The sequence below is a fragment of the Acipenser ruthenus genome, chromosome 54 (genome assembly GCF_902713425.1).
Source record: "Acipenser ruthenus chromosome 54, fAciRut3.2 maternal haplotype, whole genome shotgun sequence".
NCBI lineage: Eukaryota > Metazoa > Chordata > Actinopteri > Acipenseriformes > Acipenseridae > Acipenser > Acipenser ruthenus.
The window spans coordinates 4391904-4419587 of record NC_081242.1 but is presented as its reverse complement, the minus strand read 5'-3'; the positions used below and the strand labels follow the sequence as shown (position 1 = coordinate 4419587).

General features: G+C 41.7%; 1 protein-coding gene across 2 annotated transcripts in view; it reads left to right on the top strand.

Moving 5' to 3' along the window:
- The window catches only part of LOC117398127 (nuclear factor of activated T-cells, cytoplasmic 4-like), a 52679-nt gene that overhangs the window by 4901 nt on the left and 20094 nt on the right, over window positions 1-27684 (top strand). For both annotated transcript variants that reach the window (XM_033997111.3, XM_059016804.1), the window contains exons 2-3: window positions 24126-25101; window positions 26960-27122. In XM_033997111.3, coding sequence (XP_033853002.3) covers window positions 24126-25101; window positions 26960-27122 — 1139 coding nt within the window. The remainder of the gene's footprint in view (window positions 1-24125; window positions 25102-26959; window positions 27123-27684) is intronic.

The following is a 27684-nucleotide window of genomic DNA, read 5'->3' as shown; positions in this document are numbered from 1 at the left end:
GGCTCCCGAGTGGCGCATCCAGTAAAAGCACTCGCTAGAGTGCAGGATGCGCTCTATAGCCTGGACGTCACCGGTTTGACTCCAGGCTATTCCACAGCCGACCGTGGACGGGAGCTTCCAGGGGGCGGCGCTCAATTGGCCGAGCGTCGTCCGGGGGGAGGGAGGGTTAGGTCGGCCAGCGTGTCCTCAACTCACCGCACACCAGCGACCCCGGTAGTCTGGCCGGGCGCCTGCGGGCTTGCCTGTAAGCTGCCCAGAGCTGCGTTGTCCTCCGACGCTGTAGCTCTGAGGCGGCTGCACGGTGAGTTCACAGTGTGTAAAGAAGCGGGCGGCTGACAGCACACGCTTCGGAGGACAGCGTTTGTTCATCTTCGCCCCTCCCGAGTCAGCGCCGGAGTGGTAGCGGTGAGCTGAGCCTAAAAATAATTGGGCATTTCAAATTGGGGAGAAAATAATAAAAACAGATTGGCAACGACTAAATTTTTAGGAAAAAAAAAAAAAAAAACTAAAACAAGAAAGTGAACTGAGAGACAAGCGACAAGAGACATTTATGTGGCTTTTACATGCACTTTAATAAAAAGAGAGCGCAGAATGACTGAGTTAATGAGATTGTCAAAGTGTTGTGCTTTGCTGGACAGCCACTGTTTATTGCAGAGGTATGTATCGCTGACTTCGTGCGACACTGTCTGTCTGTCCATCAGCTAAAACACTGCCTCAAGCCGACAATCTTAATCGTAAATATTTGACAGAAAATGGTGATGCTTTACTTGGTAAACTTACATGGAACGCATTGATGGAAATGTCCAGTGTGATTTTTGACACATCTTCCAATGGCTTGCACCACCCAGTTCTGTCAATTTTCTTTTATTTTTATGATTTCAAGATGAATAAATCTGGCTTATTTTGTGCTGATGTCATGTTCAGACCTTCTGTAGATACTGTTTCCGTCAGCACAGCGATTGCCCAAACGTTCATAAAGTACCAGCTAACTTGGGAAAATGTGGCTTCGACTTGCAGAGATTCTGCTTCATCATACATGCCAGGGACATTAAACATAATCAGAAACCAGAACTGCTAGACGTCATATTTCACATGTAAAGTGCGTATACTGAGATTCACCCCCCCCCCCCCCCCCCGATTTTATACTGATGTTTCAATTAAAAACTATTTTTTACTCATGACTAAATATCGGATTACTAAAGACCATACGGGGCTCTATGCTAACTTTTTTTTTGGTAGGAGCACAGGTGCTCCTAAATTTAAAAAAATTAGGAGCACACTGAAAACACCTAGACTGTATATTTGTATATTTATGTATATTAATATACACAATGAATTTTTTTTCAACTTTGCACAAGATGTAAGTACATAAGAAGAAGAACATAAGAAAGTTTACAAACGAGGGGAGGCCATTCAGCCCATCTTGCTCTTTTAGTTGTTAGTAGCTTATTGATCCCAGAATCTCGAGGTGACCAGAACTGAACACAATATTCTAGGTGAGATCTTACTAATGCATTGTAAAGTTTTAACATCACTTCCCTTGATTTAAGTTCAACACTTCTCACAATATATCCGAGCATCTTGTTAGCCTTTTTTATAGCTTCCCCACATTGTCTAGATGAAGACATTTCTGAGTCAACATAAACTCTTAGGTCTTTTCATAGATTCCTTCTTCAATTTCAGTATCTCCCATATGATATTTATAATGCACATTTTTATTGCCTGCGTGCAGTACTTTGCACTTTTCTCTATTAAATGTCATTTGCCATGTGTCTGCACAGTGTTTGCCACTGTGGCAAGAACAGTTACATATTTTTCATATACATCAAATGATGAATAACTAAATCAAACCATTTAACATAAGTATTCTCTTTTTTTTGCAAAGCAAAAGGTAAGCTAAATGTATTAGAAAGTAAATGAGAGTCGACAGGTAATGCGCTGCCCTAACCCGGCAAGCCAATTCACTTTTAATACCGTCCTGCGATTTGCCAATCATCTCAGTAAAGCGCACGTCATTGTCATAGGTCGGGTTTATGTCATCTGAATTTTTCTTATGTAGTCGTATCAGTGGGGCAAATTTTCGTGAAAGGCAGTCTTTTGCGATAAAATAGGCATTGTTGAATTTTACCTTTAACTGCCTGCTGGCATCTTCGTAGACAGCGCCACTTGCCTGTTGACAGCAAACTGTGGTACCGGGGTGATTTGGCTGACCTTTCTTGAGTGGGCATCTCTACACATAAGGTGGCGTTTGGAGAGATTATCCTTGACAACATTCTCTTGTTTCAAATTTTGACTTCCCGACACAAACAAATTCTTCCCTCCCAAATGTTCCCCTGCTTCAATACAAAACATTGCTTTTTTCTCTTTATCAAATGAGTGACAGGGGAAATCTTTTAACCATTGGGGGTTGAACAGGTGTTACGCAGATTTCTGTATCCCCATAGAATTCTGTATCCCCTTAGATTTGATGCCTGCGTAGATCAAGATCGCTATACGTAAACGCTTTATGTTTCTGAACAGTATTTACATGTAATTAAAATGAAAATGTGTTCAAAATCAAGGGTTTCGTGTATTGAGCAACGCCGGAGGCTGAGTGTAGTGTAGAAAATCAGTGGTGTCAAATGTGCTGTTTTATTTTGCTACAGTATTAGTTTTGTCTTGTTTTCAATATGTGTTGCAAACTGCAGCAGAACTCAATGGTAGTGCTTGAGAACACAGCGGGACTCAGGCACAGGAATATCACGGAGCATCCGTGAATAAAACATCTCGGCCTTGCGGTTTTAAGTAGCACATTGAGGTAGCCGCACACATGCTCCTAAATTACATTTTTTAGGAGCACCAGAGAATTTTTTGTCTCATATGCGCCCAAAACAGGTGCACTATAGAGCCCTGCCATACTGTAATTGCAGGACTTGTGAAAGCGGAAAGAGAGCATACAGCGAAGAAAAGATACTGAAAAGGCTTGTAGATGCTACACTATTCCTAGCTAAGCAGGGTTTGGCTGGCGTTTAGAGGCCACTGAGAATGCGCCGGTGTGAAAGGGCAGCGTTGTGGTGCAGCTTTTTATGGCTGTACAAACAGCAGGCAGAGGCGGAAGAATTGCAGTTTAAGCACTCTTGTGCATATCTATTTACAGAAAACAAAAATAAATGTTTATCAAATAAATGGTACTGCGTCTTTAAATATGGTATGACTATATACACGATGTGTAGCAGAGCAAGGTTATTCTTGTAAGCTGGCAGAGCTGTAGATGCTGAGCTGGCAGGTAATTGTCTCTGGTTGCTCTATAGTTATCTGCTTTTAGTCTGGGAAATAACATGAGAATTGTAGTCCTTGTGTTGTGTTGTGTTCTGCTCCTTGCCCTGGGTTCGTCTTCCACAAGTGGAGAGACTGCTCCTTCTATACACCTGTGGCTGGGCTTAATTGATTGTTAATTAATCCATTAAGTCCCAGTCGCAGTCTGCACGTGTATTTGGTAGGGACAGTATTAACCCTATCCCTGCCAAACTGTAAGACCAGGACTATAACAGGGCTTGCACCCTGTCACAGCTGGATTAGGGGTTCCGGGCACTAACAAAGGCAATTTTATGGAACGGTTAAAGCTTATGTCGAAATACGTCTTGGACCAGCATTTGAAGCTCTGTAACCCAAAAGCAAACGAATCTAAGCCATCACAAGCAGAACAAGTTAATATCGTCTCTTACTTATGAAACTTTAAAAGTAATAACTGAAGAGGTCAAACTAGAAAAATTATTTTTGGTTATTGTGGATTCCACGATTGATATTTATCAGAGTGGACCAATTTTCCTTATCGCTGAGCTATGTTACTAAAACTGGCCACAGCGTTGAACAATTTGATGAGCTGTGCAGCAGCAATGCTGAGGCGTTTTAGGATTTATTGATACACACACTCACGAACAAGTTTCATGCATGGCCAAGCTTATGACGGAGGGCTATGTCTGGCCACCTTTCAGGGCTACAAGCAAGAGTCAAGGAAACATGCAGCTCAAAGGCAATGTATGTTCACTGCTGAATTTGATTCTCATTGATGCAGCCTCTACATCCACCAGCGCTAAACTTTTTTTTCGGAACTCTAAAAACGCTCTACTCCTTTCTGACAAGATTAACATTTTCAAGGGCACCGCACCAAAAATAGCTGCTGAAGCTCAGGGTTTGTTAGCTACATTGGATACTTTTGAATTCAAATTTATGTTAACGTTTTGGAAATTTATGTTAACGTTTTGGAACATTATCTTCAAAAAAACATTTGTTCTATCACATTATCTTCAAGAAGAATTGAGTGACCTGAATACAGCCCTTGAGTTCATTAACACCTGTGCTACAGATATAGAAGATGTACGCTCAGAAAAAGCCTTCGAAGACATGGAGAGATCCGCAATGGAAATGTCATTAACAAATTTGAAAACGAAAGATGGAGCTGTAGTTGACATGGAGACTTTCTTTTGTGTGTGTGTGTATATATATATATATATATATATATATATATATATATATATATATATAGAATCTACAGTTATTTTCCCCCCTTTATACCCAGTTTGGGCTGATCAGTGGAGGCTTTACCAGATGCGCCCCTTGACATGCAGACTTTCATTAAAAACAGGCAACTTACATGTTTTGTGTATGTTCCTTTATGAAATACAGTCTTGCTTTGCCTGCATTAGTCATTTTCAGACAGTAAAATGGAATTAAGTATGTGTGTGCCTACAAGCTGGTGACAGAGAAGTTCAAGTAGTAGGAACTACAGAACTAGATGGAGAACTTCATCCAGATGGTGAGTCACTGTTCTATTAACTAGCTTTACTCCAATTTAGTAGTATGCAAACTTGGGACAAGCTTATGTTTATTTATTTTTGTTACCCTCATCTTTGTTGTAAAGAGAAATGTCTTGAATAGGAGAATATGTGTGATGTCTGTGTGCTGCATCTGTAGTAACACTTAGTTTGCTGCCAAATATTTGCATCTGTGTTTTCAACTAAATGTCTTTACAGTTTTTGAAAGTTTGTCGACTTCTATTTTAGCGTTGTTATAGTCTTACAGTAATTGAACACTTCTGCTACATCTGCTTCGATATACAACCACATCAGTTAATTATAAGACAACTATTTGAACAATGGTCCCCTAGAGTAAGGCTTGAGCCCCCTGACATGAACAGCTAGCTCTGCCCCTGGTACACGGCATATTTTTCCAAAAGAATTCTCAGCTGCCTCAATTAGTTAGAAAGAAGGAGAAAGACACTTTGTGGAAATACTTGTAGAAATTAGATAATGCATTACCTGTTATATGTGTTACTAGAAGTTCAGTATACAAATAAAATATGTATTCATATAGTAATTCATGTTTAAGAAAATGTGTATTTTAGTGGCATTCCGGTACCTTCAGATTCAGGACTGTGCCCCTGCCTGGTGGCTATCCCTTGCATTTCTGTGTTAAGTGCTTCCTGCCTCCTGTTCTGAACTTCAGTCATCTCCCCCTAATCTCTGCACCTTCTGGAGTGCAATAGAGATGGGCAACCAGGCTTAATCACATGTGGTATGAGTAGAGGCAGTCTCAGCAAACTAAGTGTTACGCAGTAGGGATTCAAGGAAATGCATGCACATGGATTAGGGAGTGGTTAACAGGTAGAAGACAGAAAGTACTGATTAGAGGAGAAACCTCGAAATGGAGTGAGGTAACCAGTGGTGTACCACAGGGATCAGTATTAGGTCTTCTGCTGTTCCTAATCTACATTAATGATGTAGACTCTGATATAGTAAGCAAACTCGTTAAATTTGCAGACGACACAAAAATAGGAGGAGTGGCAGACACTGTTGAAGCAGCAAAGGTCATTCAAAATGATCTAGACAACATTCAAAATTGGGCAGACACATGGCAAATGAAATTTAATAGAGAAAAGTGTAAAGTATTGCATGCGAGCAATAAAAATGTGCATTATAAATATCATATGGGAGATAGTGAAATTGAAGAAGGGAGCTATGAAAAAGACCTAGGAGTTTATGTTGACTCAGAAATGTCTTCATCTAGACAATGTGGGGAAGCTATAAAAAAGGCTAACAAGATGCTTGGATATATTGTGAGAAGTGTTGAATTTAAATCAAGGGAAGTAATGTTAAAACTCTACAATGCATTAGTAAGACCTCACCTAGAATATTGTGTTCAGTTCTGGTCACCTCGTTACAAAAAGGATATTGCTGCTCTAGAAAGACTGCAAAGAAGAGCGACCAGAATTATCCCGGGTTTAAAAGGCATGTCATATGCAGACAGGCTAAAAGAATTGAATCTATTCAGTCTTGAACAAAGAAGACTACGTGGCGATCTGATTCAAACATTCAAAATCCTAAAAGGTATAGACAATGTCAACACGGGGGACTTCTTTGACAAGAAAAAAGGACCAGGGGTCATAAATGGAGATTAGATAAAGGGGCATTCAGAACAGAAAATAGGAAGCATTTTTTTACACAGAGAATTGTGAGGGTCTGGAACCAACTCCCCAGTAATGTTGTTGAAGCTGACACCCTGGGATCCTTCAAGAAGCTGCTTGATGAGATTCTGGGATCAATAAGCTACTAACAACCAAACGAGCAAGATGGGCTGAATGGCCTCCTCTCGTTTGTAAACTTTCTTATGTTCTTATGTTCTTAAATCTACGGATAACAGAATTCCTTGGAAAGCGCAGAATTCTCTGCTACATATTCTGCAGCTACATCGTCATCACAATGATCAGAAACAGACTGCTAAAGTGACCTGAAATATAGAACTTAGCTGTCCGGTTCTAGTTTAGTTAAATTAACAGATGTTTTGTCTCCTTCAAAAAATAGGAGTTACTTAAAGACTGGAGCTGAGGCTTTGCAAATGTGGCCCAATGAGAAGTCATGTGATATGATGTGATGTTTTACTGACAAAAATGCTTGATATATTAAATTGGAAGCCTTAACCCATACATTGTTTGATATGATTATTATATAGATCCCAGCTGACACCCTGGGGTCCTTCAAGAAGCTGCTTGATGAGATTCTGGGATCAATAAGCTACTAACAACGAAACGAGCAAGATGGGCTGAATGGCCTCCTCTCGTTTTGTAAACTTTCTTTTTATGTTCTTATGTTTACTTGAGTTACATTTTTAGAAGCCATTATTAATACAAATACTAAACACATAAGATGCTCTGCAGATATCTACTTAAAATTTCCATAGGCTTTTTTTGTGCATATTTTCTCACAGATTTGGACTGGCTAGCTATAAGGAAAGGTTAAAAGAATGAAACTGATGAAGGCACTAGCCAAAATGTTTGTCAACTTGACTTGGTTCAGATTTTTTTAAAAACAAAAAAAATTGTTACTTAATTAGTAGAAGGGGGTACTGGGTTTATTTTACTCTCTCTCTCTCTCTCTCTCTCTCTCTCTCTCTCTCTATATATATATATATATATATATATATATATATATATATATATATATATATATATATATATATATATAATGACATCAGGGATCAGTATTAGGGATTCAAGGAAATGCATGGGATTTATTAGGTATTAGGGAGTGGTTAACATGTAGAAAACAGAAAGTACTGATTAGAGGAGAAACCTCAAAATGGAGTGAGGTAACCAGTGGTGTACCACAGGGATCAGTATTAGGTCCTCTGCTATTCCTAATCTACATTAATGATTTAGATTCTGGTATAGTAAGCAAACTTGTTAAATTTGCAGAGGACACAAAAATAGGAGGAGTGGCAAACACTGTTGCAGCAGCAAAGGTCATTCAAAATGATCTAGACAGCATTCAGAACTGGGCAGACACATGGCAAATGACATTTAATAGAGAAAAGTGTAAAGTACTGCACGCAGGAAATAAAAATGTGCATTATAAATATCATATGGGAGATACTGAAATTGAAGAAGGAATCTATGAAAAAGACCTAGGAGTTTATGTTGACTCAGAAATGTCTTCATCTAGACAATGTGGGGAAGCTATAAAAAAAGGCTAACAAGATGCTTGGATATATTGTGAGAAGTGTTGAATTTAAATCAAGGGAAGTAATGTTAAAACTTTACAATGCATTAGTAAGACCTCACCTAGAATATTGTGTTCAGTTCTGGTCACCTCGTTACAAAACGGATATTGCTGCTCTAGAAAGAGTGCAAAGAAGAGCAACCAGAATTATCCTGGGTTTAAAAGGCATGTCATATGCAGACAGGCTAAAATAATTGAATCTATTCAGTCTTGAACAAAGAAGACTATGCGGTGATCTGATTCAAGCATTCAAAATCCTAAAAGGTACAGATAATGTTGACCCAGGGGCCTTTTTTGACCTGAAAAAAGAAACAAGGACCAGGGGTCACAAATGTAGAATAGATAAAGGGGCATTCAGAACAGAATAGGAGACACTTTTTAACACAGAGAATTGTGAGGGTATGGAACCAACTCCCCAGTAATGTTGTTGAAGCTGACACCCTGGGATCCTTCAAGAAGCTGCTTGATGAGATTCTGGGATCAATAAGCTACTAACAACCAAACAAACAAGATGGGCTGAATGGCCTCCTCTCGTTTGTAAACTTTCTTATGTTCTTATATATATAGAGTATATATGTGTTTAAATTTTGAACATGAAAATATCAATCTTCATCCCAACACTAGAAAAAGGTAAGAAGACAGTAAGAAAAGACAAGAGAATGGATTTTTTAGATACTTCAAGTTTACAGAAGCCCTGCAGTGTTTGCCACAAATGCATTGCGTTAGCTTTGCTGTGTGCCGTGTTGTCCATATCACAGTGTAATATTTTAAACATATTGCCAACGCTTTCGAAATTTTCACGTCATGGATCATAAATCAACTGGGCAATACATTTCTCAACATTTACTTGGGAACCTTTGCCAGGAGAAAAAAAAAAAAACCTCTAAGGATCGCAGTGTATCCAGATGACACTGCCTCTTACAACAGTGCTGCTTTTCTGTTCCCACAACACGCCACTCTTTTCAATCACCAGCACTGTTGCAGAGGGAGCATGAACTTGATACACTACAATGTTAAAAAGAACAAATATCTCCAGGCAAACGTTCCTGAGTAAAAACTGAAAGTTGATTTACCAACATGTATGACGTGAATAAAAATATCAAAACAATCAGGGCTATTTAAAAAAGGTGTGGACTACATTGGATTCAGCAAAGGTAAAGGGGTTCAGTACCACTTGAATAAGGTTAAGAAGGTAAAAAAAAAAAAAGATTTTAAAACAAGGGCTACAAGAAAATCTTAGATAGTAGAAGTAGATGTGTTGCAGTGAGGGTGTAGAGACGTCCAGGCTGTGCTTTGGTTTAGTTTAGGAGCTCACTTGGAATGGAGCTGTTTTTTTCCTTCAATGTGTTTTTAATTATAAAGCCCAGGCAGCCATGTGCGTGTGAGGAGAGGGCTAACAATTTCCATCTGGAGAAAGAGAGAAACCTTTATTTTGCTTTGAGAGTGTCTTTGTTTTTTTCTTTTCTTCTTTCTTTCTTTCCTTTTTTCTTTTCTTTCTTTCATTCTTTCTTTCTTTCTTTCTTTCTTTCTTTTGTCTGTAAATGGAATTCCATCAAAATGGCCTCTCCCAGGTCCATTCCAATGATTTGTGTAGAAATGCAAAACAAAATCGGGGGGCGGGGGGGGGGGGGGCTGTTGGTATGTACAGTAACCCGTTATGTATCTGCCTGTCACATATCCGCCCTAACCATTTATCTGCTATGAACCAGCTCTTCCATGATCCAGCACAGTCAGTGAGTGAGAGAGAACCAGAACCAGAGCTGGCGATTACTTGGATGTATATTTGCTGTCTTGTTTATTATTGAGTCCGGTCTACTTAGGTCTCTCTTTGTATTAGTGCTGCACTATTGAGATGTACCTGTGCTGGCCCTGTGGGCACAAAGTGAATAAACTGGGCAGCAGTGTGGAGTAGTGGTTAGGGCTCTGGACTCTTCACTGGAGGGTTGTGGGTTCAGTCCCAGGTGGGGGACACTGCTGCTGTACCCCTTGAGCAAGGTACTTTACCTAGATTGCTCCAGTAAAAACCCAACTGTATAAATGGGTAATTGTATGTAAAAATAATGTGATATCTTGTAACAATTGTAGGTCACCCTGGATAAGGGCGTCGGCTAAGAAATAAATAATAATAATAATAATAATAATAATAATAATAAACTAAACCTCTGTCTCAGTCTGGAAGACAGCTACCCTGTTACAAGAATTAATACCCTGGATCTTTCTAAACAAGGGATTTAGTGGAGCTCCCTAATAAAAGCTGAATCTCAAAACAATAATTGTGTGAATATAGTAATTGTTACCGCTGTGTATAAAGGTATTTAAAACGGGATTAATTTATCCGACTTTTTCCATATCCTCCCTGACTCTGGTCCCACGCAGTTGGATACGCCATAGACTACTTCATTTTTATGACCTTTCGGAGTTTGTTTTTTTTCTTATGTTCAACTGTCACTTGATTGAAACCATAGCCACCTAACCCAGTGCACAGGGGAGACAAACTCTATATTTTGCCCCTCTACTTTTTTGTTCTGTGTATACACTATTATTCTATGTTTTGTTGTGGTTTTGCCTTTAAACAGCTTAAAATGTCATTGAAAAAACGGAAAGTCATTCAGAAGACGCCAGAAGTCCAACACTGATACAATACACCCGACACGAACAGTGGTTTGACCCATAGTCCGCGCTACGTGGTGTGACTGCGTGGTGTGAGATGCTGGGCAGTTTTGTGGAGACTACAAAAAATTATTTATTAAATATAGGTTTGATAGTTGTTAGTTTAGTTTGTTTTATTCTCTATTAATTAAATTATATCCATTGAAAAATAGGCAAGAGAGAACCAGACGGGTATGTATGTATGTATTTATTTATTTATTTATTTATTTATTTTTAAATAGGAAGTTAGTAGGCTAATTTTGCTGTGGGGCCATGAATGGGTTTAAATTCAACACCACCTCCAACACTAGAAGCCCCGTGGCAGTCATTTTGGTGGTTTTTGGTTTTAAAATGTAATTTTCTCCAGTTGTGTAACACATATGGGGCTGTGCGTTCATGTAACTTTCTGTCCATATATATTAAATATTCTCACAAAGCATGAAACACGGGAGTGCAGAAATAAAGGAGATATATTAAATTATACCTAAAAGCCCCGGGAGCAGTCACATTGACAGCCACACAGAAAACAGTTGTATTTTGATTATACAGAATGGTATTCTACTTTATTATTTTTATTTACCAGCCTGCAATGTGTTTAGCTGTAATCAGATTAGTCTCTACTCTCTGCCTGTGTGAATGGCTTTTTGAAGGCTGGTGCCTGCTTGCCAGCTGCACTGCTTTGGTCAATCAATTAGCATCGGGACTAGTGAAAATAAACACCAGAGAGGGATAATAAATAATAAATAATAAATGCCAGATTGGAGTTTTACAGCACAACTAAACATGGAGTTGATGTTTTGGATCAGATGGCACGGAAGTATTCTGTGAAAGCTGGCTCCCGACGGTGGTCTGTTCAGGTGTTTTACAATGTATTGGACCTAGCAGCCATCAACTCCTGGGTACTTTACAAAGAATGCACAGAGAAGAATTTACCAAGGAGAGAATATATTTTACAGTTAGCACAGGAACTTCACAAGAAGCATTTGGAACAGAGGGAGACTGCCAAGCGTGTACCCACAGCTGAAGCTGGCAACCCCACTGAGAGCCGCAAGAGACGCTAATGCCAGGTTGGCAAGTGCAATAAAAATCTAACTTCAGACAGCTATGCCCTGTGCAGAAAGGCGGCGTGGAGAAGCGCATTATCTGTGTTGATTGTGAACAGCCTTAGACTCAAGGTAAAGGAATACCCTTTTGTCAAAAAAAGAAAAATAAATTAGACTTTTTTTGTGCTGTGCGCTTCTGTAAAATGTTTATTTATTTGCGTTGTTCAGTTGCTTTTGCTCATCTCATAATAAACAGATTGCTGTTGAAAAGTAAAAAATGTATTGCTATCGTAACAGTTTTATAAATATGTATGTTGTAAACCAATGTCCGTTCAGATGTTTATTTATTTACATTTTCTTGTTTTGATTTGTAAAATAAATGTTCATATATATATATATATATATATATATATATATATATATATATATATATATATATATATATATATATATATATATCAGTTTATCAGTTTCTCTGGTTTTACTATTTATAGGTATGTGTTTGGGTAAAATGAACATTTTTGTTTTATTCTATAAACTACTGACAACATTTCTCCCAAATTCCAAATAAAAATATTGTCATTTAGAGCATTTATTTGCAGAAAGAAGCAAGTTTTCTTTCAGGACAACCTTGTACTTGGCTTGATTCATGCGTCCTTCACAAAGACAAATCTGCCCGATTCCAGCCTTGCTGAAGCACCCCCAGATGAGTCCAATTTTCAGCTTTGCCCAACACTGGTCGTCTAATGGTTAGACGGAGACCTGGAGAGGCCTACAAGCCACAGTGTCTCGCACCCACTGTGAAATGTGGTGGAGGATCGGTGATGATCTGGGGGTGCTTCAGCAAGGCTGGAATTGGGCAGCTTTGGCATGAATCAAGCCAAGTACAAGGTTGACCTGGAAGAAAACTTGCTTCCTTCTGCTCTGACAATGTTCCCCAACTCTGAGGATTGGTTTTTCCAGCAGGACAATGCTCCATGCCACACAGCCAGGTCAATCAAGGTGTGGATGGAGGACCACCAGATCAAGACCCTGTCATGGCCAGCCCAATCTCCAGACCTGAACCCCATTGAAAACCTCTGGAATGTGATCAAGAGGAAGATGGATGGTCACAAGCCATCAAACAAAGATGAGCTGCTTGAATTTTTGCACCAGGAGTGGCATAAAGTCACCCAACATCAATGTGAAAGACTGGTGGAGAGCATGCTAAGACGCATGAAAGCTGTGGTTGAAAATCAGGGTTATTCCACCAAATGTTGATTTCTGAACTCCTCCTAAGTTAAAACATTAGTATTGTGTTGTTTAAAAATGAATATGAACTTATTTTCTTTGCATTATTCGAGGTCTGACAACACTGCATCTTTTTTATTATTTTGACCAGTTGTCATTTTCTGCAAATAAATGCTCTAAATGACAATATTTTTATTTGGAATTTGGGAGAAATGTTGTCAGTAGTTTATAGAATAAAACTAAAATGTTCATTTTTCCCAAACACATACAGACGTGCTCAAATTTGTTGGTACCCTTACAGCTCATTGAAATAATGCTTCATTCCTCCTGAAAAGTGATGAAATTAAAAGCTATTTTATCATGTATACTTGCATGCCTTTGGTATGCCATAGAATAAAGCAAAGAAGCTGTGAAAAGAGATGAATTATTGCTTATTCTACAAAGATATTCTAAAATGGCCTGGACACATTTGTTGGTACCCCTTAGAAAAGATAATAAATAATTGGATTATAGTGATATTTCAAACTAATTAGTTTCTTTAATTAGTATCGCACATGTCTCCTATCTTGTAATCAGTCATTCAGCCTATTTAAATGGAGAAAAGTAGTCACTGTGCTGTTTTTGTGTGCACCACACTGAACATGGACCAGAGGAAGCAAAGGAGAGAGTTGTCTGAGGAGATCAGAAAGAAAATAATAGACAAGCATGGTAAAGGTAAAGGCTACAAGACCATCTCCAAGCAGCTTGATGTTCCTGTGACAACAGTTGCAAATAATATTAAGTTTAAGGTCCATGGAACTGTAGCCAACCTCCCTGGGCGCGGCCGCAAGAGGAAAATCGACCCCAGATTGAACAGAAGGATAGTGCGAATGGTAGAAAAAAAACCAAGGATAACTGCCAAAGAGATACAAGCTGAACTCCAAGGTGGAGGTATGTCAGTTTCTGATCGCACCATCCGTCGCTTTTTGAGCGAAAGTGGGCTCCATGGAAGAAGACCCAGGAGGACTCCACTTTTGAAAGAAAAAAATAAAAAAGCCAGACTGAAATTTGCTAAAATGCATATTGACAAGCCACAATCCTTCTGGGAGAATGTCCTTTGGACAGATGAGTCAAAACTGGAGCTTTTTGGCAAGTCACATCAGCTCTATGTTCACAAACGAAAAAATGAAGCTTTCAAAGAAAAGAACACCATACCTACAGTGAAACATGGAGGAGGCTCGGTTATGTTTTGGGGCTGCTTTGCTGCGCCTGGCACAGGGTGCCTTGAATCTGTGCAGGGCACAATGAAATCTCAAGACTATCAAGGCATTCTGGAGCGAAACGTACTGCCCAGTGTCAGAAAGCTCTGTCTCAGTCGCAGGTCATGGGTCCTCCAATAGGATAATGACCCAAAACACACAGCTAAAAGCACCCAAGAATGGATAAGAACAAAACATTGGACTATTTTGAAGTGGCCTTCTATGAGTCCTGATCTGAATCCTATCGAACATCTGTGGAAAGAGCTGAAACTTGCAGTCTGGAGAAGGCACCCATCAAACCTGAGACAGCTAGAGCAGTTTGCTCAGGAAGAGTGGGCCAAACTACCTGTTAACAGGTGCAGAAGTCTCATTGAGAGCTACAGAAAACATTTGATTGCAGTGATTGCCTCTAAAGGTTGTGCAACAAAATATTAGGTTAGGGGTCCCATCATTTTTGTCCATGCCATTTTCATTTGTTTTATTATTTACAATATTATGTTGAATAAAAAATCAAAAGCAAAGTCTGATTTCTATTAAATATGGAATAAACAATGGTGGATGCCAATTACTTTTGTCAGTTTCAAGTTATTTCAGAGAAAATTGTGCATTCTTCGTTTTTCTGGAGGGGTACCAACAAATTTGAGCACGTCCGTGTATATATATATATATTATTATTTATTTCTTAGCAGACGCCCTTATCCAGGGCGACTTACAATCGCAAGCAAATACAAATACATTCAAGTGTTACAATATAAGTCATACAATAAGAACAAGAAATACAATAATTCTCAAGTGTGACAAACCACAATTCAATAATACAGCAGATAATAGTGAAAGTTACATCAGGATATGATTAAGTAGTGATAGTTACATCAGGATATGATTAAGTACAAAATACTACAGATTAAACACTTGGCAGATTACAATATTCTGAGGTACAGGATTAAATGCAGTAAAATAGGGGGCAGATAAGAGCAAAATAAAGCATATTTAAATGAAGGGTGATAGTGTCCCAGGATACAACAGAGGAGTTCTACAGGTGCTGTTTGAAGAGGTGAGTCTTAAGGAGGCGCCGGAATGTGGTCAGGGACTGGGCAGTCCTGACATCTGTAGGAAGGTCGTTCCACCACTGCGGAGCAAGGGTGGAGAAGGAGCGGGCTCGGGAGGCAGGGGAGCGTAGCGGAGGTAGAGCCAGTCTTCTAGTGCAGGCGGAGCGGAGAGGTCGAGTGGGGGTGTAGGGAGAGATGAGGGTCTGGAGGTAGCTGGGTGCAGTCTGATCAAGGCATCTGTAGGCTAGTACAAGAGTCTTGAACTGGATGCGAGCGGTGATCGGGAGCCAGTGGAGCGAGCGGAGTAGTGGAGTAGCGTGGGCGAAGCGAGGTAGAGAGAACACCAGGCGAGCAGCAGAGTTCTGGATGAGCTGGAGCGGACGGGTGGCGGACGCAGGGAGGCCAGCCAGGAGGGAGTTGCAGTAGTCTAGGCGGGAGAGTACCAGGGCCTGGACCAGGAGCTGGGTAGCATAGTTGGTGAGGAAGGGTCGGATTCTTCGGATGTTGCTCAGGAAGAATCTGCAAGTGCGTGCCAGAGTGGAGATGTGCTGGGAATAAGAGAGGCAGGGGTCCAGGGTGACTCCAAGGTTCTTAGCTGAGGAAGAGGGAGAGAGTGTGGTAGATTCCAGAGGAACAGAGATAGAGAGATCAGAGGAGGGGGAGGAGGAGGGAAAGAAAAGGAGGTCAGATTTAGAGAGGTTGAGTTTGAGGTGATGCGAGTGCATCCAGGAGGAAATAGCAGACAGACAGGTAGAGATACGGGAGGAGATGGTGGAGTCAGAGGTGGGGAAGGAGAGGAAAATCTGAGCATCATCAGCATAGAAATGGTATGAGAAACCATAGGATGCGATGAGGGGGCCCAGGGAGCGGGTGTAGAGAGAGAACAGGAGAGGACCCAAGACTGACCCTTGGGGGACTCCAGTCAAGAGAGGGTGAGGTGTGGAGGTTGCTCCACGCCAGGTTACCTGGTAAGTGCGGTTGGAGAGGTAGGAGGAGAACCAGGCCAGAGCAGTGCCAGAGATCCCCAGGTCAGCAAGAGATGATAGTAGAATAGAGTGATCAACAGTGTCAAAGGCAGCAGAGAGGTCGAGGAGAATTAGGACAGAGGAGAGAGAGGCAGCTCGGGCACACTTAAGTGAGTTGGTGACAGACAGAAGGGCGGTTTCAGTGGAGTGAGCAGAGCGGAAGCCAGATTGGAGAGGGTCAAGCAGAGAGTGGTTGGACAGGAAAGCAGAGAGCTGGCGGTGTACAGTCCGCTCGAGGGTTTTGGAGAGGAAGGGTAGGAGGGAGACAGGACGGTAGCTCTGGAGGGAGGTGGGGTCGAGGGTAGGTTTTTTGAGGAGGGGAGTGATCGAGGCTTTTTTGAAGGCAGAGGGGAAGATGCCAGAAAGTAGAGAGGTGTTGAGGAGGGAGGAGATGAAGGGGAGTAGAGCAGGAGCAGCAGCTTGAAAGAGGTGAGTGGGGAGGGGGTCCAAGGCACACGTGGTGGGTTTGTGACCCTGGAGCAGGGAGGAGAGGTCAGAGTCTGAGAGGGGCAAGAAGGTGGAGAGGGAGGGCGAGTTAGTAGGGGATGTAGTGGGTGTAGGGGTTGGAGCAGGAGGGGGTGCGGGGGAGGGAGAGGTGTTAAAGAGTTTGCGGATATCTGAGATTTTAGAAGAGAAGAAGGAGGCAAAGTCGTCAGGGGAGATAGAGGAGGGAGGAGGAGGGGGGGGAGGGTTTAGGAGGGAGGAGAAGGTAGAGAATAGTTTACGTGGGTTGTTAGTGGAGGCTTGGATTACAGATTGGAAATAAGCACATTTAGCAGAGGAGAGAGTAGAGGAGAAGGAGGAGAGAAGAGTGCGGTAAAGGTCTAGGGCAGCAGGGAGTTTGGTTCTCTTCCATTTCTTTTCAGCAGATCGCAGTGTGATTCTTGCCGAGCGGAGCACAGAGGAGAGCCAGGGATGGGGAGGGGAGGGGCGAGCGGGTCGGGAGGTGAGGGGACAGAGGGAGTCGAGGGAGGAGGTGAGTGAGGAGAAGAGGGTGGAGGTAGCAGAGTCTACGGAGAGTTGTGAAAAGGAGTCGATAGGAGGGAGGTGAGAGAGAGCAGTGGAGGCAAGGACAGAGGGGGAGAGAGAGCGGAGGTTACGGCGAGAGGCGACAGTGGGGGTAGGAGGAGCAGGGAGAGGGGGGAGAGACAGAGAAAAAGAGATGAAATAGTGATCAGAGAGGTCCAGGGGGGTGACAGAGAGGTTGGAGGGGCAGCAGGCCCTGGAGAAGGTGAGGTCCAGTTGACGGCCAGCTTTGTGGGTAGGAGGAGACGGAGAGAGACAGAAGTCGAAGGAGTGAAGGAGAGGGAGGAATCCAGCAGAGTGGCTGGGGTTGGAGAGATGGATGTTGAAGTCACCCAACAGGACAGTCGGGGTAGACAGAGAGGGGAGGGAGGAGAGTAGATAGTCGAGTTCATCCAGAAAGTGAGTGAGAGGCCCAGGGGGGCGGTACAAAACAATGAGCAGGAGTTGACAGGGAGAGGTTAGTTGGACTGCATGAAATTCAAAGGTAGTGACAGAGAGGGAGGTGAGATCAGAGGGGACAGAAAAGAGTAAGGAGGGAGAGAGGAGAAGACCCGTCCCACCTCCCCGTCCGGTGAGACGCGGGGTATGGGACAGGACGTAGAGAGAGGACAGGGCAGCAGGAGTAACAGTGTTATCAGGGGACAGCCAGGTTTCAGTGAGAGCAAGGAAATCGAGCGAGAGGTGGGAGGCAAAGGCAGAGATGAAATCAGCTTTGTTAGCAGAAGAGTGACAGTTCCAGAGTGCACCAGAGAGTGTGCGGGAGGGGGGGAGAGGCAGAGAAATGAGGTTAGAGGGGTTGGAGGAGCAACAGCGGAGGGAGGGCAGAGGACAAGGACGGGAGGACAGAACAGGGATGTGAGAGACAGTCATAGCAGGACAAGCAAGACAAAAGGCACAGTAGGAGCAGTGGGGGCACAGTAGGAGCAGTATATATATATATATATATATATATATATAAATAAATTATATAGGGCAGCAGTGTGGAGTAGTGGTTAGGGCTCTGGACTCTTGACTGGAGGGTCGTGGGTTCAAGCCTTGGTGGGGGACACTGCTGCTGTATCCTTGAGCAAGGTACTTTACCTAGATTGCTCCAGTAAAAACCCAACTGTATAGATGGGTAATTGTATGTAAAAATAATGTGATATCTTGTAACAATTGTAAATCGCCCTGGATAAGGTGGTGTATACATCACGGGTGTCAGGGTCCAGTGTAAATCTGCTACATATCGAGGGCTGCAATATAGCAAGATACCCATAGAAAAACAAACAGGCTAACAAATACTGTACAGCCACTCCCTCGTTTTATCAGGGGCGTCAGGGTCCAGGATAAATCCTCTATGCAACCCGCTTTTTCTCATTTTTTGTATAAAAAGCAGCACACCGTTTTAATTCGTACTGCAGAGGGTAATTGCTTCTCATCAACTTCAGTCTCCAATTAATTTCATGAGTCTTCCTCTCCTTTCTCAAATGCACAAACCCGCTGCATTGAAAGAATCCATTCCCAACATAGGAGGCTTGTTGCTAGGGAGCTGACATCACTGCCTTGTGGCTTTTACTAGTGCATTGCTGCCACACGTGACAGCTGGCTAAAATAAAAAACGCTTCAGCAAGTAGATATTTAATTTGCTTTGTGTTATTGTGCAATGCGTGTGTATATGATAACAGTACGATATCAATGCTTTGCTTTTTAATTGTTTTGTGTATTGTTCTTTGTGATGTGCAGTATGAAGTAAAACAAACAGTAATTCTAAGTGCCTATGTATATTGCAGCTAAGGCATATGCAGTTAGACTGTAAAAATGGGGAGTCAACTCCAGGACTGTGATATATCCGAATCCGCAATATAGAGAGGGGCGATATAACGAGAGGTGGCTGTATATATATATATATATATATATAGATGATTTGCCTTCTTGTCACAGGTTTTTCCTCAAACAGACACTTGACAACCAGGTGCAAGAAAACGCTGTAGCGTGTGTTTATTATTTTTAAACACTGAAAAGAAAATAAAGGAAACAAAACCTAACCCGGTCTCGGGTCCTAACTAAACAGATGGTTCCCTAACTAATGACGGGGCAGGCTAAGTCTGTTGCCTACAGACAGTTCTAGTCTGGGCCGCGTGCAGTCACACAACTGAGGCAGTGCATAGCTTACAGCGGAGTGGACCACAGCCTACAGACTGTAAGAAAAAAGACAGACACTGAGGTGGGTGGGTCGATGTATCCGTGGAGTCTACTCGACAGTGGGGCAAGGTAGAACCAGACCCATTGGAGGAAGCACGTTTTATTTATTTATTTATTTATTTTTAAACTGCAAAGGCAGTGGAAAACACACACACACACACACACACAGCAGATGCTGAAGTGGTAGGGTTTTTTTTTTTTGGGGCCACACACACAGTGGGGGGGCCAAGCCAATCCAGCGTAGTTAACTCAACAGCGGGCGCGGCAGAGCGCAGTTGCGCAGCGTTTATAGCGCAGTCTTCAGAAGCCGAGTTTCTGATTCTGGGTAAGTGGCAAGCCGAATTCCAGCAATAAAATTGCAGGGGAACTCCAGAAAAACTCGAGTGAGAGCTCTTTCACAGACTTCACAATGACAAGCTTTTAATGAAAAAAAAAATCTAGCTTACTTCACTAAAGCAAAAACAGGCTTCTTTTATTTTGAAATGCCACTGCTTAACACGAGAAGGACCGGAGATATACTCATACCTAGAAGCGCTGCAGCCGTCTTTCTGACGGCTGTATTCAAAACACTATAAATAGTATAACAAAAGGAGAAACAGTCGGATGTAATTAGTTTTTTTTTTTATTGAGTACGTCACATAAACATCTGAACAACCAAAGCATATACATATACAGCTCTGGAAAAAAATAAGAGACCACTGCAAAATTATCAGTTTCTCTGGTTTTACTATTTATAGGTACAGACGTGCTCAAATTTGTTGGTACCCCTCCACAAAAAACAAAGAATGCACAATTTTCTCTGAAATAACTTGAAACTGACAAAAGTAATTGGCATCCACCATTGTTTATTCCATATTTAATAGAAATCAGACTTTGCTTTTGATTTTTTATTCAACATAATATTGTAAATAATAAAACAAATGAAAATGGCATGGACAAAAATGATGGGACCGCTAACCTAAGATTTTGTTGCACAACCTTTAGAGGCAATCACTGCAATCAAACGTTTTCTGTAGCTCTCAATGAGACTTCTGCACCTGTTAACAGGTAGTTTGGCCCACTCTTCCTGAGCAAACTGCTCCAGCTGTCTCAGGTTTGATGGGTGCCTTCTCCAGACTGCAAGTTTCAGCTCTTTCCACAGATGTTCGATAGGATTCAGATCAGGACTCATAGAAGGCCACTTCAGAATAGTCCGATGTTTTGTTCTTATCCATTCTTGGGTGCTTTTAGCTGTGTGTTTTGGGTCATTATCCTATTGGAGGACCCATGACCTGCGACTGAGACAGAGCTTTCTGACACTGGGCAGTACGTTTCGCTCCAGAATGCCTTGATAGTCTTGAGATTTCATTGTGCCCTGCACAGATTCAAGGCACCCTGTGCCAGGCGCAGCAAAGCAGCCCCAAAACATAACCGAGCCTCCTCCATGTTTCACTGTAGGTATGGTGTTCTTTGAAAGCTTCATTTTTTCGTTTGTGAACATAGAGCTGATGTGACTTGCCAAAAAGCTCCAGTTTTGACTCATCTGTCCAAAGGACATTCTCCCAGAAGGATTGTGGCTTGTCAATATGCATTTTAGCAAATTCCAGTCTGGCTTTTTTATGTTTTTCTTTCAGTGGAGTCCTCCTGGGTCTTCTTCCATGGAGCCCACTTTCGCTCAAAAAGCGACGGATGGTGCGATCAGAAACTGACGTACCTCCACCTTGGAGTTCAGCTTGTATCTCTTTGGCAGTTATCCTTGGTTCTTTTTCTACCATTCGCACTATCCTTCTGTTCAATCTGGGGTCGATTTTCCTCTTGCGGCCGCGCCCAGGGAAGTTGGCTACAGTTCCATGGACCTTAAACTTCTTAATAATATTTGCAACTGTTGTCACAGGAACATCAAGCTGCTTGGAGATGGTCTTGTAGCCTTTACCTTTACCATGCTTGTCTATTATTTTCTTTCTGATCTCCTCAGACAACTCTCTCCTTTGCTTTCTCTGGTCCATGTTCAGTGTGGTGCACACAATGATACCAAACAGCACAGTGACTACTTTTCTCCATTTAAATAGGCTGAATGACTGATTACAAGATTGGAGACATGTGCAATACTAATTAAAGAAACTAATTAGTTTGAAATATCACTATAATCCAATTATTTATTATCTTTTCTAAGGGGTACCAACAAATGTGTCCAGGCCATTTTAGAATATCTTTGTAGAATAAGCAATAATTCATCTCTTTTCACAGCTTCTTTGCTTTATTCTATGACATACCAAAGGCATGCAAGTATACATGATAAAATAGCTTTTAATTTCATCACTTTTCAGGAGGAATGAAGCATTATTTCAATGAGCTGTAAGGGTACCAACAAATTTGAGCACGTCTGTATATATGTGTGTGTATGTTCTTATGTTATATATATAAAAGAACATAAGAACATAAGAAAGTTTCCAAACGAGAGGAGGCCATTCAGCCCATCTTGCTCGTTTGGTTGTTAGTAGCTTATTGATCCCAGAATCTCATCAAGCAGCCTCTTGAATGATCCCAGGGTGTCAGCTTCAACAACATTACTGGGGAGTTGCTTCCAGATATATTATATATATATGATTTGCATTTGCTTCAGAATGAAGTCTTTTTTTAATAGTAACCCAGTGCTTCAGACATGGCAAGTATTTTGAACTGCCTTACTTAGGGCAACTTAACTTCTTCTGCCTTACTTAGGGCATGCTTAACTTCTAAAGAACAGTACTTGCTTTTCTTTGTTTGTTTAACACTTTCCTTTAACAAGCTGCATGTGGGAATTCTAGGTGCAGAGATGCCATTGGTACTGGTTGTGCCATTTGGTGCTGCTTACTTATATTTGTAATTTTAATGCATGCTCAGTGAGCACATATTGAACATTTTAAGCTGAAACTGCCCAATTGTGTCAGTTTGCAATTACTAAAACTGTAACATCACAACAGCAAGGTTTGCTTGGTTTCTTAGAGCTTCTTGATTGTAATTTAAAAAAAAAAAAAAAAATACATTTGCCTCTCTACGCTCAGCAGTTAGTCCTTCAGTTTGCCCCCCACTTTTTAACAAAGTTAGGCACCTATGATTGAGACACAAAATTATTGTACCATTGCTTCTGACATGGATTAAAAGACTGAATTGTTGTACTGCTTTTAAAAAGAAACACTCACCTAAAGGAACCAAAACTGACTCAGTGTTATGGAATGAGAAAGTTTACAGGTCCAGAGCTTATCTGTACTCAAAAAGTGAGTATAATTTAGATTTTGAAGTCCTTGAAATTTGTATCAGAAAAACTGTATGAACCCTGTATTTACGATATCTGATTGCATTAAGCAGAGATTGTATATGATTTTTTGCGGCTGAGGTTTTATAAAATTAATGTGAATTGGGCATACATGTAAAAGGTTTGATGAGTAACATTTCAAAAACTATGTTTGTTAATTAGGCTCATGTGTGATTTATCAGGTTGATCCATCTGGTAAAATGACAAGTTGTAAGTGAAGTAATTTCTGAATTTCTTTTTCCGCAAAGTCAAGTTCAAATTTGCTTCTGAAAGTGGTCTAAAATGGCACGGAAAGCATCTGAGAGCACGTACTCCCCAGAGCTTCTGGGGGCCTAGGCAGCGCCAGATCCACAGCCAAAAGATTGGTTTTGCCACAGGACTTTCAGTCAAAATTATCATTTTAACAAGCATCCTTTAAGGATGCTTGTTAAAATGATTTATGTCTTTCTCACACTAAATAGAAACATTGGTTCTTGCTGCAGAATGTTTCCACAATCATGGTCAATTTTACACTACTATATAATTTCCTTGGATAAATATCACATTGTGTTCTCTCTTTCTTTATGTATTCACTTATAAGAAGTGCAGAGGAGCAAAAGGTTGGAATAATAAGTTATTACTAATGGTAGGCAATGCAATGTCCTTGTTAAGATGTGTGTATGTGTGTCTGTGTCTCGTCAAACACTGTATTCTGTGAGAATGGACAGCCCAGCTGGGATCACTCCATCCAAACATCTCTAAACACTGGGAACTGGGGAGAAGGGAGATGGAGAGAGCTAGGGAGAGGGGGTGAGAGGACAAAGGGAAGCGGGAGCAAGAGATGGGGAGGGCAGATGAGAGGTAGTGGAGACAGTGAGGGAGAGGAACATACATGGGTGAGAGGGAGTGGGGGAGGGAGTGAGGAGAGGGAGGGGGTAGCAGGAAAATGGAGGGGGCAGACGGAGTGAGGATGAGGGAAAATGGAGAGGATGGGAGGGAAGTAAAGGGAGTGGGGAGAGGGAAGGGGATAGAGGGAGGGGAGAAGGGTGATATTGAGGGAGAGGGTGGAAAGGGATATGAAGGGCAGAGAGTGGGGGAGAAAAAGAGAAGAAAGGAGAGTGAAGATTGGGAGGGAGAGGGGAGGAGTGGGGGCTAAACCTAACAAATACTTTCTAAGTGCAATACAGAAACCAATAGCAGACAACACAGTTGGAAATTAAGTGGAGATAGATTTTGGATTTCTTAACACAGAGAGTTGTAAGGGTGTGGAATGGGTCCCATGTTATTGATACTCAATCATTGGGATCCTTGAGGACCTGTTTTGTGATCAATCAGCTACTTAGAACTGACTGAATGGTCTCCATCATTAATTTTGTTCTAAATCTCTGCCCCTCTCAGATGCCGACCAAGAGGGAAGCCCCACCCCTTCAACACAACGCCCCTCACTGTCCGCCAACCAGCCAATCCGGATCTCCCAAAATCGACCGGGAGGTGGACCTTTGCTTCCCTCCACCAATAACCGTGCCGGAATGCATTCTCCTCCCCCCAGACCGACAGTCGACAAAGATTTCTTTGGGACGTATGAAAGCCAGCCGGCTCGGTACATTCAACTAGACAGCTCTCGGATTTTAGAATGTCCCAGCATCCAGATCACCACCATATCGCCTCAGGATAGCCAGGAAGAGACCTACTATTGTCCTTGGGAGAGAACTTCTAGGGATCATTTGTACCTTCCCCTGGATCCTTTCAGCTACCGAGACGGAGGTTCTTTAAGCCCCAGCTCTGCCAGCAGCCTCTCTTCTAGAAGTTGGGTATCGGATGCGTCAAGTGATTCTTTACTACTCGGTGATGAAGAAGAACTAAATGAAGCAACTTCTCGATTCAACCTGGGAACGAGGCCAACGTCCCCCAGACTGGGCCCTCTCCTCTCGTCGCCTGCCTCCCCCAGTTCCAGACCTGCTTCTCCAGGAGGCAAGAGAAGACATTCGGGATGCCTGGACTCGTATTCCCCTCTCCCCTCACCCTCCATTTCAAGAAGAGGCAGTTTTTCAGAGGACCCCTTATCTCCGGATTCCTCATCCGAAGTCCCGGAATTTGGTTTCCCAACTTTCTCAGGATTAAGCGTCCCTCTAGAGCCGGATAACATCCCGCAAAAGGCCCGGAAAACTTCTTTGGAACAGGGTGCCAGGAAAGAAGATCCGGCTGAGAGTAGTAATAATGGTTATCAGGTTATTGATGCCGAGGAGGGATACGTGCAGGGGAAGGATAGCTATCGCAGTGCTCTCGGTCTACCCTCCGGCATGGATTATCTATCAGTCCCTTCTCCTCTCACTTGGTCTAAAGCTAGGATGAGTGGACACAGCCCCATTTTTAGGTAAGTTATGTCTGTGGAGGGGGATTGGCTTAATGTGTTATTGCTTTCACAAGGTAACATCAATAAGTGACCAATTCAACAACAATTCACATTTCTATAGCGCCTTTCATCACAATGATCCCAAAGCACTTGACACATACACACACACACAAATTAAACCATTCAATGGAAAACAATCATAACACAGAATTTGATAAAACTGAAATCTAAAAAAAGATATACAAAATGTGCTTTTAATTGTAAACTTTGAAAGTCTAGATGAAAAAACAGTTTTATAGAAATAGAACAATTAAAATGACAATTTAAAAATAAGTCCTTGCAATATCTCTGTAGAAATATATGCAACAAGATACTTAAATCACTGTGCAGGTATACAGTGTCTTTCCTTCATAACGGATATCAAAACAGAATAGCAGAATAAAAATATTTTAAATAAATGAAGCACAGAAATTAGAAAGCAATTTTTCAACACTTTCTCAAGACAGAACCAGACATTCCTTTGTTATAAAACTAAATGCTGAACCCAACCTGAGACAAAAGAATAAATAGACACACAAATACTGGCGATTCCATACACAATATTACACGTTTTCCTCCCTCTTCAAATACCTGTCCAGGAAAATGTTTTGCTGATATGTTTGCAAGGTGAGACCTTTGTCGTGTTTTTTGTACACACCACCCACTCGATAGATCGCGGGTGTCGGGGTCCAGTATAAATCCACTATATATCGAGGGCCACGATATAGCGAGAGACCCATAGAAAAACAAATAGGCTAACAAATACTGTACAGCCACTCCCTCGTTTTATCGGGGGCGTCAGGGTCCAGGATAAATCCTCTACGCAACCCGCTTTTTCTGATTTTTCGTATAAAAAGCAGCACACCATTTTAATTGGTACTGTGGCTGGTAATTGCTTCTCATCAACAGAAGTCTCCAATTAATTTAATTAGTCTTCCTCTCCTTTCTCAAATGCAGAAACCCACTGTATTGAAAGAATCCCAGTCCCAACATAGGAGGCTTGTTGCTAGGGAGCTGACGTCACTGCCTTGTGACTTTTGCTAGTGCATTGCTGCTGCCACAAGTGAACACCTCGTTGACTAAAATAAAAACCGCTTCAGCAAGTAGATATTTAATTTAATTTGCTTTGTGTTATTGTGCAATGCGTGTGTATATGATAACAGTACGATATTAATGCTTTGTTTTTAATTTTTGTATATTTTTGTTTGTGGTGTGCAGTACGAAATAAAACAAAACAGTAATTCTAAGTGAAATTGCCTTTGCATATTGCAGCTAAGGCATACGCAGTTAGACTTTTTCTAAGCAGTTAGAAAATGGGGAGCTAACTCCAGGACCACAATATATCCGAACCCGCAGTATAGCGAGGGGCCATATAATGAGGGGTGGGTGTGTTTGCATTTTTATATTTAAATATTTTTAATGCTACCTCTGTCCTCAGCGCGATCCATCATTTTACTATCTACTTCTGCCACCAAGAAGGAATTATATTGTAGTGTCAAACTGAACAGGACTGTGGGACGCTGTCTGGTAAATAATAAATTTGAAGAGTTGATAATGTATGATATACAAACGCTGGCTTTCAGGACCTCAAAAGTCTCTTCTTCTAGAGTAAGTGGAAATTTAAAGAAACAGGTGTTATTTTTTTTACAGTGAAGGGGTGGGGACAGTTTTACCCTCCAGGTGACCCAGGAAGTGAAACAGTCTGAACGCATGGCTTGTGCAAACAGAGATTTGAATGGATGTGTGTGGCAGAGAAGATGTATGGATCTATTTAGTTATTTGCCGTTTTATTGAAGCTGACCCATGGCAGACTGGATCACAGTGTCATTATCTCCTGCAGGTCCACCGCCCTCCCTCCTCTGGACTGGCCCCTCCCCTCTCAGTTTGACCCCTATGAGCTGAGGGTGGAGGTGCAGCCCCGGTCACACCACCGTGCCCACTATGAGACCGAGGGCAGCCGGGGAGCAGTCAAGGCATCGCCAGGGGGGCACCCTATCGTCAAGGTAACGAGACCACCAGCAGTGTCACCTTCGACATGGAAAAGGATTTCGTAAAATTATTCTGTACCAGTAAGCTTTGATTCACACAGCATAGCAAACTATATTAAAGCGCATTGATTTAACCAGGAGATTTACCCACTGAGACAAGGTCTCATTTACAAGGAGCTCCTGGAAAGCAATAAAGAGACAATTGCAATGTATAAAAAAAAACCAATTACAATGTACAAGCAACACAATAAAAACATGTGTGGTTCAAACTTAATCAGCAGCACACAGATCTAAGAACAGAATAAATAGGACATGCATCTATTTGTTAATGTGGACTGAGGAAGAAGTGGCAGTTGGTTCAAGCAACTCCCAAATGTGACCTTTAAAACTAGAGATGGAAAGATTATCAGAGTCCATCTTCATACTATGATGGAGTTGATCTGCAAAAGATAATTCTCCCATACGTGTTCGAAACCTTGGAACAGCCAAATAAACAGAATCCTGGGAGTGTAAACTATAACCAATGCTGGTCCTTTCTACCAGAGCACTCAAATGTGAAGGTACCAAGCCTTTAAAA